The 17,210-nt window shown below is 45.3% G+C and overlaps 1 protein-coding gene across 1 annotated transcript in view; it reads right to left on the minus strand.

Moving 5' to 3' along the window:
- The window catches only part of ASTN2 (astrotactin 2), an 899,029-nt gene that overhangs the window by 450,348 nt on the left and 431,471 nt on the right, over window positions 1-17,210 (minus strand). Inside the window, exon 7 of the mRNA XM_060250629.1 lies at window positions 16,452-16,619. Coding sequence (XP_060106612.1) covers window positions 16,452-16,619 — 168 coding nt within the window. The remainder of the gene's footprint in view (window positions 1-16,451; window positions 16,620-17,210) is intronic.

A 17,210-nucleotide genomic window follows, 5' to 3' on the forward strand; every position in this document is an offset into this window, starting at 1 on the left:
ATGCAAACTTTTCCGTATGCACATCATTCATTTTCAGGGGAGGTTTTTTTTTTTTCCTCCAGTTATCAATAGCGTGTGGTAAAATACACTGACTGAAGTTTTGTACTGTCTTTCAGGTAAGTGTTCTTTCTTCCCCTCTGAGATCTCTTACAGCCAAACCAGATGGGACAATGGGAGATCCACGAATAAGTCTGTCCAGCTGTTTCTTTCAAGGTAAACGGCAGCAACAAGGAGCCCAATTTAGAGAGTTGTAATAAGTGAAAGAGCCCCGTGGCGCAGAGTGGTAAAGCTGCAGTACTGCAGTCTGAACTTTGCTCACGACCTGAGTTCAATCCCAGTGGAAGCTGGTTTCAGGTAGCCGGCTCAGGTTGACTCAGCCTTCCATCCTTCTGAGGTTAGTAAAATGAGTACCCAGCTTGCTGGGGGGCAAGTGTAGATGAGTGGGGAAGGCAATTGCAAACCACCCCATAAAAAGTCTGCCATGAAAACTTTGTGAAAGCAATGTCACCCCAGAGTCAGAAACAACTGGTGCTTGCACAGGGGACTACCTTTACCTTTTAATAAGTGAAAGAGTTTTAATTCTTTCTGTTTACACAGCTTTGTCATTCAAAATGGATTCCATCCTCCTCTTGGGTAGTTAGGAGTCCTGGGGAAGTGTGGAAGACAAATAAGAATGCAGATCTTTCTTTCCTTCCACAGCTAAACAATCCAAGGAGTCATATTTGATTAGTGAAACTACATGGGAGGAAAGTTTGAAAACCCTCTCCCCATCCCTGAACCATTCCATCCCTACCAACTGCAGTTGCCACTGAAACACACTAGAAAGATCTGATGATAGATTTTGAGTGCCATGATTTTCAACCCAAGCAATGGGGCCATCAGATGGTCATTGCGCCACATCCACTGGGTCCCAAGCTGCTACAAAGTCACAATATTTCTGGCTGCTTTAGGTGCTGCTACTGCATGTGAGTGGAAAGCATACTAAGGAGAACCACAGGATAGTGCAGGTACTCAATGATGCAGAAGAATAGTTTGCAGTACAGGTAGGTTTCAGACACACACAAATCCCTCATTACTAACATCCTCCCTTGCTTTACCCTACCTTCTTACCATGAGCTTTGCATGATGCTGTTACCACCCAACCCTGCCAGTCTGAGTTTGTCTCAACGTTATGGATCTCCATAGCTGCACTATCTGTTCATCTTAGTTCCTGCCTCAGTCTCTGGGACTGTGTCTCTTAACTTTCCCTCACTACAGCACATTTCTCACGTTCTGCTTGAACATATGAAGCTGCCTCATACTGAATCAGACCCTTGTCTACTCAGACTGGCAGCGGCTCTCCAGGGTCTCAAGCTGAGGTTTTTCACACCTACTTGCCTGGACTCTTTTTTTTTAGTTGGAGATGCCGGGGATTGAACCTGGGACCTTCTGCTTACCAAGCAGATGCTCCACCACTGAGCCACTGTCCCTTTCTTTCCCTTTCTCTGTGCCTCGGTCTGATGCCCACAGTCTGGGCCTCAGTGAATTCGTAACTTGCTTTCTGTCGTGTGACTGCCATGCAACTTCCTGCCATATGCTTGTACAGTCTTAACATTTAAGAAACCACAGAAAGGTACCCCCCCACACACACTTTTAAAAATAATTCTGGTGAAGTATGTCCTAATTTAACAAGATTATGCTTGGTCTCTATTGACAATTGCCTTTTATTTCTGCCAACCATGTCACCAACCTTCATTATAAACTATTTGGATAGGATTAAGGTACTGAAAAACACACAGATATAGGCATTAGGCTTTACTATAGACTGATATGCAATTATAAATTAAATGTGTGCAAATTAAAAGCGAAGGGTGCAAAGTCTTTGTAGCATTTGTAATGTCTGCAATAAGAGTATTTAATCTTAAAATTATATGAAGGGAAGGATTTGTGTAAAACAGGTAACAACTGAGATGCCTGTGTGACATCCTGGAGGTATTTATGGCACGGATGCACATTTTGTATTCTCTTATTGTACTTGACGTATTTTCTTAATATTAGACTTAAGTCAGTAATTTCTAAAAGAAAGGCTCCCTGATTATTAGTTTATCCCCCACCCCCACCACCTTCCTGCCCCTGCAGCACAGAAAGGCTGAATGCCCAAGTTCCGACTGCATCTGGGAACCTGAAGTTGCTCAGTGAACAGATGAGGCATTGCAGCGCCCTCCACATGCACTGAGCGGTATGAGGGCTCAGCATGGAGAGTTCCCCATTGGCAAAAAGCCCCCTCCCCTTCTGTAAACTATGCTGTGTATCTGTGACAGGATTCTGGATAGAGAGTAACAGCTGCTTTCTGTGTTAGCAATGAATGGGAGGGGGGGGGGGACACATTAATTACTGGCTTCCCTGGTACAGATGCCGCAGAGGATGGCAGCAATTACACACAGCAATCTATTGCCCCATTTATGAGGACAAAAGGCCTGACATTAGCCAGAGCCTCCTGCTACAAACAGAGAACTTCTCTCCCTAGCACAGAGGTCCCTCTTCTTTGTGAGAGTCAGCCTTCTCCATTCAGCACCGGCCCAAGACTCCACAAACAGAAGGGGACAAAAGCTGCTGGCCTTGCAATCTTTTCCCCTTGTCCTCCAGTTCGAAAGGAAGAGGTCCATATGCTAGGTGGAGAGGTGTACAAGATTTAAGATGATACCAGAACAATAACAGCTCCAGCCAATGGGCGAGGGCATCTTGCAAATGATACAAGTGCTAGCACTTATTGCTAGTGACTCTCGAGGCACTCTGAACAAGGAGCTGCTGCAGTAGTTTGAAGACAGGATTTAATATTGTGTCAGGGTTTCAAACTCTCTGCAGCCTGAGCGGTCAGCCTCAAGGACATGGAGAGAGAACGGTCTCAGCAGAAGAAGGCAGACATTATTTCATTTGCCTTCCCCTGCCCCACCCCTTTTCCTTCCATCTGGGCTTGCAGTCACAACTTTGAGTGGTGAGAGCCAGTATGGTGTAGTGGTTATGAGTGTCAGATTGTGGGAGGCCCAAGTTCGATTCCCACTCATGCCATGGGGAAGCTTGCTGGGTGACCATGGGCTAGTCACATTCTCTTAGCCCAACTTAACTCACAGGGTTGTGGTGAGGACAAAATGGAGCAGACAAGAACACAGTGAGCTGCTTTGGTCCCCACTGGGGAGACAGGTAAGGTACAAATGATTTTATTTTTTTAAAAAAATTGTTAATCGGAGGCCGATTAACGTGGACACCTGCTGCTTCAACTAAAAGCCTAGCGGGAGAGCACCATCTTGTAGGCCCTGCAGAACTATAATAGGTCCTGCAGGGACCTGATCTTAAATGGAAGTTTGTTCCGCCAAGTAGGGGCCAGGGCTGAAAAAGCCCTGACCCTTGTTGAGGCAAGTTGGATGTCCATAAAGCCAGGCACCACTAGGATGTTGATTGATAGATCATAAGTTCCTGTGGGGCTCTCATGGGGAGAGGTGATCCTGAAGGCATTCTGGCCCCTGGATGTAGAGGGCTTTACCAGCACCTTGAACTGGATCTGGTACTCAACAGGCAGCCAGTGCAGTTCCGGCAGCACCAAGTGGACATGTGTCAGCACAGATGACAAAGTCAACACCTGTGCTGCTGCGTTCTGCACTAGCTGCAGTTTCTGAAGCAGGGTAAAGGGTAGTCCCACATAGAGTTACAATAATCCAGCCTGGAAGCGACCATTGCATGGGTCACTGAAGCTAGGTCACGGGGGACGAGATATGGAACCAACTGTCTGATTTGCCTCAGATGGAAAAAGGCAGAGCTAGCAGTGGCGGACCTGGGATTCCATGGTCAGCAAGACTTCCAGGAATACCTCCAGGCTCTTCACCCTTGAGAGCGGCTCCAATAGTGTCCCGTTGAAAGCTTGCAGCCTGATTTCCAGACCCAGTCCCCCACAGTCCTGGTACAGGACCTCCATTTTCAATGGATTCAGTTTCAGTCTGCTCTGTTGCAACCATCCAGCCATGGCTTACAATGCACTGTCCAGGCAGAGTCTGGATATCTACAGGTACAACCACAGCACAGCAATATTCTATACAATTCTGTGGGGCAAACTGGTGATTGTGTGACTGCCTCTGAAAAAAACTGTTGGAATATTCTGGGAAAAGAGCATGACTTCCCCTGAACCTGACAACCATCAGTACTACTTCAGTGACACCCGTATCAACCTTGAATTCTGTACACTTCACCTTAAGAAAACAGCTGCTTCCCAAGATGGGCAACACCAAACTATGCCATCATGCTCAGGATCAGCAGCTCCTGATGTACAACCCTCAGTTTGGTGTAGTGGTTAAGAGTGGCCGACTGTAATCTGGAGAACCAAGTTTGATTCCTCACTCCTCCACAGCCGAGGGGGACCTTAGGTCAGTCAGAGTTCTCTCAGAGCTGTTCTCTCAAGAGCTCTCTCAGCCCCACCTACCTCACAGGGTTGTCTATTGTGGGGAGAGGAAGTGAAGGAGACTGTAAGCTGCTCTGAGACTCCGAGTGAAGGCAAGGCATAAATCCAACTCTTCTCCTCTTCCTCCTAACCACAAACACTGTTCAGTGACAGTGCAGAAATGCTGCTTTCTGTAATGTAGGAATTGGCATGTGGGATGGAGAGATCCTCCCTGTATCTACAAGGCATGTTGCATCCCAAACGAGACAGCAGTCACAGGATATTAGGGTTTGTAGAATCTTTCGGGCTCAAGTGCCGTGTTCTACTGGAGAAAGTTTTCCTTCCAGACATTTCCTTCTCAGCTGCAGAGAACATCCTCAGTGATGTTACCAGCCGCGAAAACCTAAAATCTTTGATAGTCACAGGATAACCTGAATGCTGGGTGGGGGGGGGGGGGGGTTCGCCCCCCTTCAGTGATGTGGCAAAAAGGAAAGGGAGTGATTCAAGACTGCCAAAGCCCCAATACTGGTAGAAAGGTGTGCTGTGAAATTAAATAAAAGCCTGAAACAATGTTTTCACATCTTCCAGAGGGCTCGGTATTCAAATGGCATCTATGTCTTGATATTTAGAGCAGCTGACTTCTGAGCTGCTGGCCAGGAATATTTGGCTAAAGTGTCCTTATGCGACTGCAGCTCTTCAGCATTCAGTTATTTACTAAAAGGCTACGGAAACAGAAATATGAAGCGGATTGTATTTCCTTACCTTTTAAAACCAACTCCTGCACAAATTTGCATAGTTTGTTTCGTGGATTTTGTTTTCTATCAAATTTGTAAACTTTATAAAGTTAATAAAATACATTTTTTTAAAGGAACGGGAAAGAAAGGAAAGAAAGACCATGAGATAGCTATTTGCAGCATGAAGAGCCATACAACAAAAACATTGTGTTTAAGAGTCCAGTAGTACCTTAAAGGCAAACAAAATTTGTGATAGGATATAAGCTTTCATGAGTCACTGCCCACTTCTTCAGATATAGCTTGAATGTGAGTCCATCTGTCCCATACATTGCAAAGTGGAGAGATTTCAGATGCTGAACGACATTAGCAGGCAAATGACAATAGAAGTTGTGCTAAATGGACTCTAAAGCAACTGAATGCACTCTGGTACCAAGGCCTACAACAAACCAAGATGCCAACTTTGCTCTCATAAAGATCATAGCAACACCATCACTGGGTCCAGCAACATCAACCATACCATTCTCAGGTTCCTACTCCTGTTTATCCTCCACTGTGATTTACGTTGTCATGTGTCGGCAATGTCCTTACACTCTCTACATTGGACAAACAGGACAGCCCCTTTGACAGAGAATTAATGGACACAAGTCTTGACACATCAGAAACCACAACATTCAAAAACCAGTCGGGGAACAGTTTAACCTTTCAGAACATTCCATTCAGTTGCTGACCTAAAAGTAGCAGTTATCTTACAAAGGAATTTCAAAGGGAGATTAGAAAGGGAGACGGCAGAATTGCAACTGGTAACAAAGCTCAAGACAGTGCATCCCCCTGGACTGAACTGAGACCTAGGTTTCCTGTTCCATTTTGGTGATTTCTCCATGCCTATTATTTCTCTGCATATCACACCTAATCCAAGCACACCTCCTATTGTCATTTGCCTGCTTAATTTGGCATCTGAAATTATTCCATTTTCCAATATATAGGATAAACTGACAAATTCCAGTTGTAGCTGAAGAAGTCAGCATGAAAGCTCACTCATGAAAGCTTATACCCTATCACAAATTTTGTTAGTCTTTGAGGTGCTACTGGACTCTTACACTTTTCTACTGCTACAGATTAATATGACTACCCATCTATTAATTGTGTGGGTACAATATATGTATATATATATATATATACACACACACACACACACACACACACACACTACACACTACATACAACCTGGGAACCTGTGAAGAATTACTGGAGGAGGGGGGAGGTTAGAAACAATTTGGAAACCCAATCCCACTTCTTAAAATTTGTCCTTCCAGGATACTCTAAGTTATCAGGTGGATTTCCCTGTCACTTCTGCAGTTTTTCCTTTCTCTGAACATGCAGCAGCTCTTAAGACCATTCCTTCTGGAGAACTGTCCATTCTCATCAGAGGAACACACAGCTGCCCTCAGAACACAAGTAGTACCTCTGTTTTTTGAACAGTTCTTATGGTCCACCAAGACAGTGACAGCTGCACAATATTAATTACCCCCAAAGCAATTTGGCCACAAAGCAATGAGGATAGCTGGCCCTCTTTGCCAAAGCAAATGCCTTTCCATGCATCCTTCCGGGCATGCATTCTTCCTGGCTTCTGCATTCGCAAACCTCACTATTATTCAGCATTTCAATCAGAGAATGGCCTCAGCCCCTGAACCAGAATGCCGCCAGTAGTCCCAAATGGCAGAAGTATGGCCAAAAGCTCAAAGGAGCAGAGGTAAACAAGCAAACGTGACTTGTTCTCTGCATCCGCTATATCGCTTGCCTAAAATAATAAAGCCATGCAAGTTAGTTCCATAAGCATCCAAAGGATGGCTGAAGATTGATTGACTCTCTCTGGAGAGTCTGAGAGCTGCTGGCTGAATGTCAGAGGAACCATTTATTAATACAGTATCCAAAGATAGTTTAAAATCATTGTGCCTGTGGCAAGGCTGTGTGGTGCCTTGCGCCACTCCCGCTGCACTGCACCGATCCGCATCTGACCACAGGAATGCAGCACTAAGTAAGGCCATACAATGGCAATACATTATGTCCCCTGTGAGACATGGTTACAGGAGGCATCGAACAACCCTCATTCCAACCACTGGAAATTCTCATTTTAAGAACAAAAATCATTCCAGAAGGAACCTAGGGTTGGCCTCAATTTCGCGTTTTGTCACAGCAATACCAGTAAACACACTTACTCCCCCCAGCCTCAGACATAAATTCTTATCTTCCTGTTATACACTGGCTTGTTTTCCTGGACCATCATTACTCAACTATTACAGTTGTAGACGGTTATCTAGGAACAAGTGTTAATACTCAAATCTGGAAATGTGAAATGGTTGTTAGCTCACTGCAGCTTTGCAACTTGTGAACTGCCACATTGAACACAGCCTGTCAGCCCTGCGCTGTGGCTTGTCAGATCCATGACAACTCAGCCTGTTTGCACAATCCGAGGTAAGCAGCAAAAACCAGAGGTTTATTCAGCTGGGCTGCCATAGGTGACGGGTGGGCCACAGAGCAGCATAGAGGGGTAATTTCCACGGGGACCGAGAAGAGCATATAAAGCTGCCTTACAGACTCAGACTATTAATGCAACTAACCCTGTAGCAGCAGGCCTAGGCCAAGTTTCCCAAACCTGCTATACAGATACCAGGGACTGTACCTCAGACCTTCTGCATACAAAGCATGTGTTCTGCCCATGAGCCCAGCCCTTCTCTTGGTACGCACAGTGCACACTGGCAGACCAGGCCACACAACGGTGCCGTGAATCATCATGCTTAGGCAGAGGATCTCAACAGGGCTCAGCTGGCCGGAGTGATCATGAGGCTTCCAATGCTTCATGCTACCACACCTGACTCTTGCCTACTTTTTGTAAGAGGACAGGAAGGGAGATCAGCGGGAAAGACTGGAGCCACCAAGAAAGCTCTTGAGAGCCCAGGTGTAGAATGTGGAGGAGGAAAGTGAATGTGGAGGAGAGCCCAGGTGAAGCATGAGGAGGAGGAAAGGATCCAAATGGCTTCCTCTCTAATCTGAGGGGGCCTTTTACCCAATTTGACAATTAAATAAATTACACCCACTTTGCATATCATGTTTGGTTCGATTTGATTTGCTTTAATAGGTATCAGCGGGATTCAGCATCCCCAGAACTAGCTGCTGTTGAGTATTGTAACTCTGCAAGCAAGAGGATCTGGGAGCACATTAATTTCAGTTATCCCCACCCATACGAAGCTGCCTTATACTGAATCAGACCCTCGGTCCATCAAAGTCGGTATTGTCTTCTCAGACTGGCAGTGGCTCTCCAGGGTCTCAAGCTGAGGTTTTTCACACCTATTTGCCTAGACCCCTTTTTTGGAGATGCTGGGGATTGAACCTGGGACCTTCTGCTTCCCAAGCAGATGCTCTACCACTGAGCCACCGTCCGTCCCTTCCCTAACCCATGTTCAGTTCAACATTCTGGAGCAGGCGTGTTCAATCTACACCCTACAAATCACCACCAATACATGGATCATTTCCGTTCAGCACTCAGTACCTGCTGAATACTCAGGTCAGCTCCATGTTTCCAATGCTATGTGTGCCCAGAAGTAAACATGGGTCTGCCTGAAGTAGCAGGGAAGACCCTGCACTCCCTGCCCTGGCACAGCCCATCAAATGGTTATCTCAATGTTGCCCTCAGACCAAAATGTTTGGATGCCCCTGCTCTGGGAACAGAGTCAGTTGGGTGTAGTGGTTAAGCGCACAGGCTCTAAACTGGGAAAACTGGGTTTGATTCACCACTCCTCCACATCCACTAGGTTTGATTAGGGTTTGATTCACCACTCCTCCACATGCACCTTGGGTCAGTCGCAGTTCTTGAAAGAATCTTCTCAGCCCCGCCTACCTCACAGGGTGCCTGTTGTGGGGAGGGGAAGAGACAGGAGATTGTAAGCCGCTCTACATCCAGTCTACTTCTTCTCTTCTGGACCTAGAGTCTGGAATGTGAGATTCAGCTAAGAAAAAAAGTATCTGCCCGAATGATACCCACCTTCAGTAGTAGATGGGGTTTGGCGGTTTCCATGCTCTCGGCTGAATAAATAAAAATAAATAAAAAACCCTCCCCCACACATAGAAAGCTATCAAATCCAACTACTTAAGCGGACTTCGGTGGTATCAGTGAAAAGTGTTGTCATGTTGCAGCCTACTTATGGTGAGCCCATAGGGATTTCAAGGCAAGAGGCATTTAAGAAGTGGTTTGCCGTCACCTGGCTTGGTGGTCTCCCATCCAAGTACTGACTAAGGCTGGTTTTAAACAATTTATTGATAACATATGGTTACAGTATCTAATTATATTCTTGCTATCACTAACCCATATGACATTTTCAATCCCCCCTCCCTCCGTTACTAGACTCCCGCCGAGGTTATATACTTAAATTCAATTATAAAGGTACCCTTAACCAATCAAAGTTCAATGTCTTTCTTTTCTCACATTCGTATTAAAAAAATGTCCAATGTCTTTTTACATTCCACTCTTGCTCTATATATCCTCTAAATTTCTTCCACTCCTTTTTAAACACGTCCAAATCATAGTCTCTTAAAGTTCTTGTTAATTTATCCATCTCACTCCACGATAAAACTTTCACGATCCAGTCCCATTTTTCTGGTATTTTTTCTTGCTTCCACAACTGCGCATACAATGTCTTAGCAGCTGAGAGCAAATACCAAATTAAAGTCCTATCTTCTTTTGGAAATTTTTCCATTTGTAATCCTAGAAGAAAGTCTCTGCAACTTTCTTAAAGTCGCATCCCAAAATTTTAGAAATTTCTTGTTGTATCATCTGCCAAAACTTTTTTGCTTTTTCACAAGTCCACCACATATGAAAAAAAGAACCCTCATTTCCAACACCTATCCGACATCTTTTTACTCATCTTCGCCAGTTTTTTCGGAGTCATATACCACCTATACATCATCTTAAAACAGTTCAAGTACTGACTAAGGCTGACCCTGTCTTGCATCCAAGAACTGAGATTGGGCTAGCCTGGATCGGGATAAATGGGGTTAGCTGAAGTGTCGTTAACCCTGAACATAAGAAACAATCATGTACAGACGATCCATGTAAAAGAAGGATCAGGATCCATCAATACCACCCCACTTAACTACATTCAGTCTACCATCTGGACAGAGCACACTGTATACAAGTAAGTACTCTCCCCACTATTTTAATTACATGAAGGGAGACCAAGGCATGCACCGTTCCTTGCAAATCTTTCTTTCCCATTCTAGAATAACTGGCACAAGGTTCACCCTCTCCCCCCGTACCCCCAGGTTCTTTCTCCTGATGTCAAATCCTCCAAGAGGCAGTAAACCAGAAACCATTCAATGTTTGATTATTTTTTTCATGTCTTAGGCTGAAGGGTGGAGACTGGAAATAAACTAAGCCACCAAGGTGTAATGGATAAAATGTCAAAGTGGGATCTGTGAGAGCCAGGTCCAAATTCCCACTCTGTCATGGAAACTTATGGGGTGATTTGGGCTGTGGTTTATTAAACTGTTCCAACCTTCACAAAAACTGCATTTTGTACCCCGACTGCACCTTGCACTTTACAACTTACATCTGGAAGACTCTGGACGCTTTAACCCAGCTTTTTATTCGATCATTCGCCACAAGGCTGGGGTTGTAAAATCAGCCTCCTTTCTAAACAAATTGCTGCTAACCAGATGAACTGTTATTGCAATCTAATTTTAGTATATTAAATTAAATTTATAAGCTAATGAAATGTTAAATTAAATTGCATAGGATAATGAAGTTTACTAAATTAAGTCCACCCAAAATTAATATCTAAGCAGATTGTACTGGCTGCTAAATTTAACTGTAAGAATTTGATTCAGGTTTATCTGTAGTATTATTGATCTGATACGTTTTAATTAATTAGCAATGGTGATTGTTTAATGAACTTAATTTTTTAATTAATTTAGTAGATAGTTAATAGACCTCACTTCTGCCTTCCTAGTCCTCCTCCCCTCGCCCCTCCCTCCTTCCCCCCTCCCTAGAGAAACATTGGCTGCTAAATTAAATGTTAGAAGTTGCTGATTAAATTGGGAGTAAATTGATAGTACTAATTGGAAACTGCTCAATTATAAAATTAAGGGTTTATAAATTTAGTAGGTAAGACAAATTGGAATACTGGGCTAGACTAAACTGGTTGGTAAGGTATTGTTATTAGCAAATTGGATGCATATTCAGGTATAGTTAAGGTTTCTCTGTACCTTCCTGCACTGCTATACCATCACACCTCAGTTGGTCTGAGGTGATTGCAAAGACCATCAGGAGGAGGTGATGAGCAAGCTGGGGATTCCGGTGCTCCTGGGGAGGGGAAAGTACAGTGGTGGGAACAGGCATAGAATTAAGGGAAGGAGCCTGAGATATCAGAAGGCTCGGCCTCCTTGCAGCCTGTGTCCCATCTCAACGGTTGCAGACAGTGGGGTCAAGCTAAAGAACCCGCCTTTGACATTGGTGCTGTGCAATGCCAGTTCCATTAATAACAAGACCTCGGTCCTTCGGGACTTTGTTAGATCTGCGTGATCGAAACCTGGGTGGGGAAATGGTTACTCTCTCCCAGCTGGCTCCACCTGGGTTTTCGGTCCTCTACCAATGATAGACTAGCGGGTGGGGGGGGGAGGGGTGGCAGTATTAATCTGGGAAGCTTACTCCTTCCGGGTGCTCCCGTCTCCACAGATCACTGGCATTGAATGTGTTGGCATGGTGTGTGAGGCAGGAGAGAGTTTGGCTATCTGGTTGGTGTACCGACCACCCAACACACCGTCCAGTGTTGGTCTTGGGTGATTTCAACGTCCATGCCGATGACGCACGCTCTACTCAGGCGACGGACCTAGTGTCATTCATGGCAGCACTGGGACTCTCTCAATATGTAGCAACTCCCACGCACCAGACTGGGCACATGCTGGATTTGGTCTTTGCAGCAGGAGTGACAGTGGACCGTATCACTGCTGACTTAAGATCTGCTATACAGAGAACTATAAAACTGGAAATTGTAAGATCATGGCCTTCCTATATGGGAACACATTCAACCTGTGCTGAAAGCACTGCACTGCTTGCCTATTGCACATCGGGTTCATTTTAAGGTGTTGGTTCTTACCTTTAAAGCCCTGTATGGCCAGGGGCCTGCATACCTGAGGGACCGCCGTTCCCCGGAGAGCACTTTGGTCTGGATCACAAAATCTACTTACGATCCCCAGCCCTAAGGAGGCCAGGCTCATATCAACTAGAGCCAGAGCCTTCTCTGTAGTGGCCCCAAGCTGGTGGAATGAATTGCCGGAAAAGGTCAGGGCCCTGCGAGAGCTCAGTTCCGCAGGGCCTGTAAGACGGCACTCTTCCACCAGGCATTTGTGAACCAGGCTATTGACCACTACAGTTTATAGCAACATGTGAACCACCACCAACAATCTGCTGTATAGCAGCTGCAGAGAGGAGAACTTAAGAACTGCTATACAGAGAACTATAAAATTGGAAAATGTAAGATCATGGCACTGTAATATTTATGTATTTCATGTCTATTTTACTCTATTTTTTATGGTTTTAACGCTGTACTATTACGTTGAATCATGCATATGCATGTCTGTGTGAGCCGCCCTGAGACCGCCTTGGAGGGGAGGGCGGGATAAAAGTGGAATTAAATAAATAAATAAACGATAATAAATTATTTTAAAATTTTTATTATTATTATTTCAAGATTAAGCAGATGGACAAAAGAAAACTTTCCATTACGGACCGTATCCATGACCACAGTCTGAAGAAGAGAAGGGTTTCTCTCAGCATCTGCTATTCAAGATCAACTACCTGGATTTGAACCTAGGAGCTCCCATTACGTAAAAAAATCTACTCTCCCATGACATCTGGTTATGGATGCTAAAAGCTGGACTGATGTGTGTGTTGACCTGAATTTGTTTTTGGTTTTTTTTTAAGAGAGAGAGTTTCTTTTTTTAAAAAATATACCAGGAGGTTGTTTTTTATTTTTTCGTTTGTTTTAAACTGGGGGAAATGTACCTTCTGCAGCACAGCTGTGACACATTTCAAACCTAAAGCAAAGCCTATCAGAGCCAAACCTGCACTGTTGCCAGTCTGTATGCCAAGACTGCCCTGGGCTGAGCATGGAATCTAAAAGGCCTTGGAAATGATTAGCAGTGCCTTCAAGGGGGCACATGGAAAGATCATACCACAACCCCTGCCAGGTGAAATCCCACTTTCCAAAAGGGAAACTGAAAGAAAATTAAAGCACAGAAAAGAAAAGGAATGAAAGGAGCAAAAGCCTTGGGAGATCATTAACCAACCTGCTTCAAGGGAAATCTGCTCTGTAGAGCTGTGTCAAGCCTTCCTTTGGTAAGCAGTCAGGCAACAGGGAACGTTATAGGGTAATTGCACCAGCAATGGACATTCACTTTAAGGTGGGTTAATTGTTTCCTTGCAAACCTCTTGCTCTCAGCTGTTTGCAATTTCCAAGTGTTTTCCAACATTAAAAGGTTTCTAGGGTTACTGTCAACACAATTTCATTTAAAAAAAAACTTTATCAAAAGCTTTCTGAAGAGCATTAAAAGAATGATTGTGGTGTTTTTGTCCTCCCTCTCTTCCTTCTCTAGCTGCTCACTAAAAGTGAAACATTAAAATATACACAGAGAGAAAACTCTAAAAGTTAGCATTTAGAAGGGAAAGGGCACTTTCAGAGGAAATATATATATTTTCTATATTTGTGATGCTGGATTTTGCTTGACAATCACAATTCACAACTATTCAAATAGCAACATCAAACCAGCAAACCACCAAAAGCAAATGAAGACAAGACACAGAAATGTTTCGTAACTACACGAAATTCAGCCACAATTCAACTCAGAGGCTATCACCACCAACTTTATTCTCAAAAGAAATGAAACAACCAACCTTCAGCTTGGATGTCCTACTTTTGCTCTGAATAGCTATGCCTGAAGATAACCTGGATCGCTTGCAACTTGAAAATAACAGGCTGCTCCAACAAACAGGAGCAAATATCCTCTTATTAAAATGGGTCCAAAAGGGATCTGGAGGGGCTAGCTGGTTATCGTCTTCAAGAGTTCCAAACAGGTTTCCAGGGGTTCATTAGACAAGAAGTTGTGCTAGCATCAAAATCGCTTTGGTCTCCAGCCTAAGTAGTCTTTAAATGTTCTAGAAGCAGTGCAAGGGCTGTGTTTCTGTGGGTTCATCCCCCACTGTAGCTGTCATGCTGAAAGGACCATCCCCATCGACTGGGGATGGCTCATGTCTCCGACTTAGTCCCACTCCCACAAACTACCCAGTGCCCTGAGCAGGGCCAGCCCTCCCACTAGGCAAACTAAGCATTTGCCTATGACGTCAGCCTGGGGAGGGTGCCAAATTGTGTCCTCCCAGCCCGGCGCCATAGGCAAATGCCTGAATTTTGCTGTCTGGCCAGTGCACAGTCTCTTTATCGCTCCCTGAGCATCCCTGGATGCTCAGGGAGCAATACAAAGACTCTGTGCTGGACAGAAGCCCTCCCCGCCCCTCTCTGATGATTCTGATCATCAGGGAAGGGCAGAGAGGGCTCCTGGTTGGCGTGCAGCTTTTGTATCGGGGGGGAAGAGGTGGGAACACAAGAGGGGAGGGGGAAGTCTGGGGGGTGGCACCATGGAGGGGGTGGTGGCTGGCAAGTCTGCCAGGGGCACGGTGCACCCTAGGGCTAGCCCTGGCCCTGAGGGCTGTTATCGAGAGAGGGAGGCAGCAGGCAACACAGGAGCAGTGGTCATCCTGGTAGGTCAGGCAGTGACAGGCTCTAAACAGGTAGCGGGCTCCTCTGCTGCCATAAAGGAAGCTGGAGACCTGCACAGCCCAGCAGCAGCCTGTAAGGGTGAAGGCCAGCAGATGGGAAGGGTCAGGGTAAGAAGATAGAAGAGGGAGACAAGGCCTGCTACCTTTAAAGACCAGGAGGGACAACATCTTTTTATCACCTTCAGGAAAAGGTGGGGCTGAACCTAAACTGGAGCCAAGGTACAGGGGTGGAGCCAAAGGTGGTATATAAGAGAGACTTCAAAGCCAAAGAGGGGGAAAAACTGGGTGGAGCACACAGGGCCAGAGTTTGAGGTCACTTGGAGGAGAAGTAGAGGGCCAAGGTGCCTGAACCTGCTCTCCTTTGCATTCTGATGCCAGCAGGGGGGCAAGCTCAAACCAGGCAGGATGACAGAAGGTGGCTGAGCCAATACATTAAGGGGGAAGCCTCACATCCATATAGATAATACCATCTGCGGGGATCCTTACCTTATTGTGCTAGGGTAGCCTATCTCCTTGGCATTCAACCTAGGGCACCAGTGCTTCAGGGTGCCGACCAATTCTGTCACTTGCCCTCCTTCTGAGGTGTCAGGATCTGCCCTAGGAGGTGCCCCAGTGGGCTCCAGAGAGGAACCCTGTTCCCTCCTTTCATATCTAATTCGGAGGCAGTGTGAAGCAGGCCCTCCTTATCTCTTCTGAGCCTTGCTTGACTGTGGGAGGGGGGATGACAAGGAGATAGTGGCTTCCTGAGGAAGTGCCAAGGTAAAGGAGGGCAAGTGTCACTCCCCCCGCCTCCCTACAGTGCACGGTGCTGAGGGTCTTGGCAGCCTAGTCTACGGCTCCCCAAATCCTTGGGCCAGCCCCAAAGTATGTTGTTATTATCATCCAACTAGTACAGGAAGCATTAATCAGCTAGTAAGGATACTTGTGATCAGACCCACCTAAAAATAAACATTAGATATTACAATAGTACACTGAGAAATACTCAAAGTGAAGTATTCCTACACTGCTGCTATGCCATCTCAAGAGCACCACAATCCAGCAAACAACAGCTCTCCCTGAATCCCAGCAGCAGACACTGAAAGCCCAGAGCCCTTTCCCCCCTGCATTTTTCTTTCTTAGCTGTGCAGGCAAAGAAAGCAAGAATCACAGGAAGGCAGACCAATCGAAAAAGAGGTTCTAAGCTCATTTATGTTTCAGTCTGAACCCACCCCCCTCCACACACACACCTTTGCTCACTGTTCCAGAGGAATTTTTTAGCTTTTCAAACCCAATACTAACTAAAGGCTTAAAAAAAAAAAGTTCAAAACAATTATTTGTAGCACAAAGAAATACAAAAGTAACACTCAGGGAAGTGTCCACAGATCACAGCCAGAACAAGAGAGCAAAAGACTACAGTGATGCTCAGTTACATCACACTCCTTTTGCTTTCACAAGACTCCCAAAGTTTGCAGCTCCTAACTCACACAGACACCCTGAATTTACTTACCAGTATCCTGATCACACAGCTGTTCACAAGCATCTGTAGTCCTTTGTCCACAGAGATCTCTCACCCAGGGAGACGTAGCATTGATTTGGTAATAAAGAGAGAGTTTTGCTGGGTTCAGCCAGTCTGAGATGTCCAAATAGCTTCCCTCACTCACAACAAAACTGCTTCCTGCAGAAACCAGAAAGAACAGATTAATTTGGTATTAAAGTACACCCAGATTATAGTTTCCATGTTTTGCGTCAGTCAGGGCTCAGTGAGGACTCCCTTCTCCTAAGAGAGCCAGGCGTAGCCAGCTCTGAGTCAGCAGAAGCCAGTGTGCAGGAAGACCAATTACAAGCTAGTCAGGATTCACAGTGAACAGCTGCTGCAGAACCACCACAGTCTCCAACCCTGAGTCCACAGGTGAAACATTAATTGTTCTCAGCCCTCTCCCTTTGAGCACCTTAAACAAAGACTAGGAGCAGAACTACAAGAGAGGACAAGAGTGCTCACCTCCTGGCCTGATGCCCGCTGCTTGAGTAGTTGTTGCAGAATGACTCCTGAGCAGCTAGCTGCAAATTTTATTCTTAGAGACGCACCTATAAAAACCAGCCCAGGAGGGCTCTCAGATGTTGAAGTAGCAAGTCATTCTATCACTCAATCTATGGTTACCATTTTGGAGCCTACCTTATTTGTGTGACTTCCAGCCGGGCTCCTAATCTTGGTTCTGTGTGACTCTTGTCTAGTGTGACCTTTCAACCTCTTGACTATGCTAATCTT

This window comes from Heteronotia binoei, chromosome 12 (assembly GCF_032191835.1).
Source record: "Heteronotia binoei isolate CCM8104 ecotype False Entrance Well chromosome 12, APGP_CSIRO_Hbin_v1, whole genome shotgun sequence".
In the NCBI taxonomy this organism is placed as follows: Eukaryota; Metazoa; Chordata; class Lepidosauria; order Squamata; family Gekkonidae; genus Heteronotia; species Heteronotia binoei.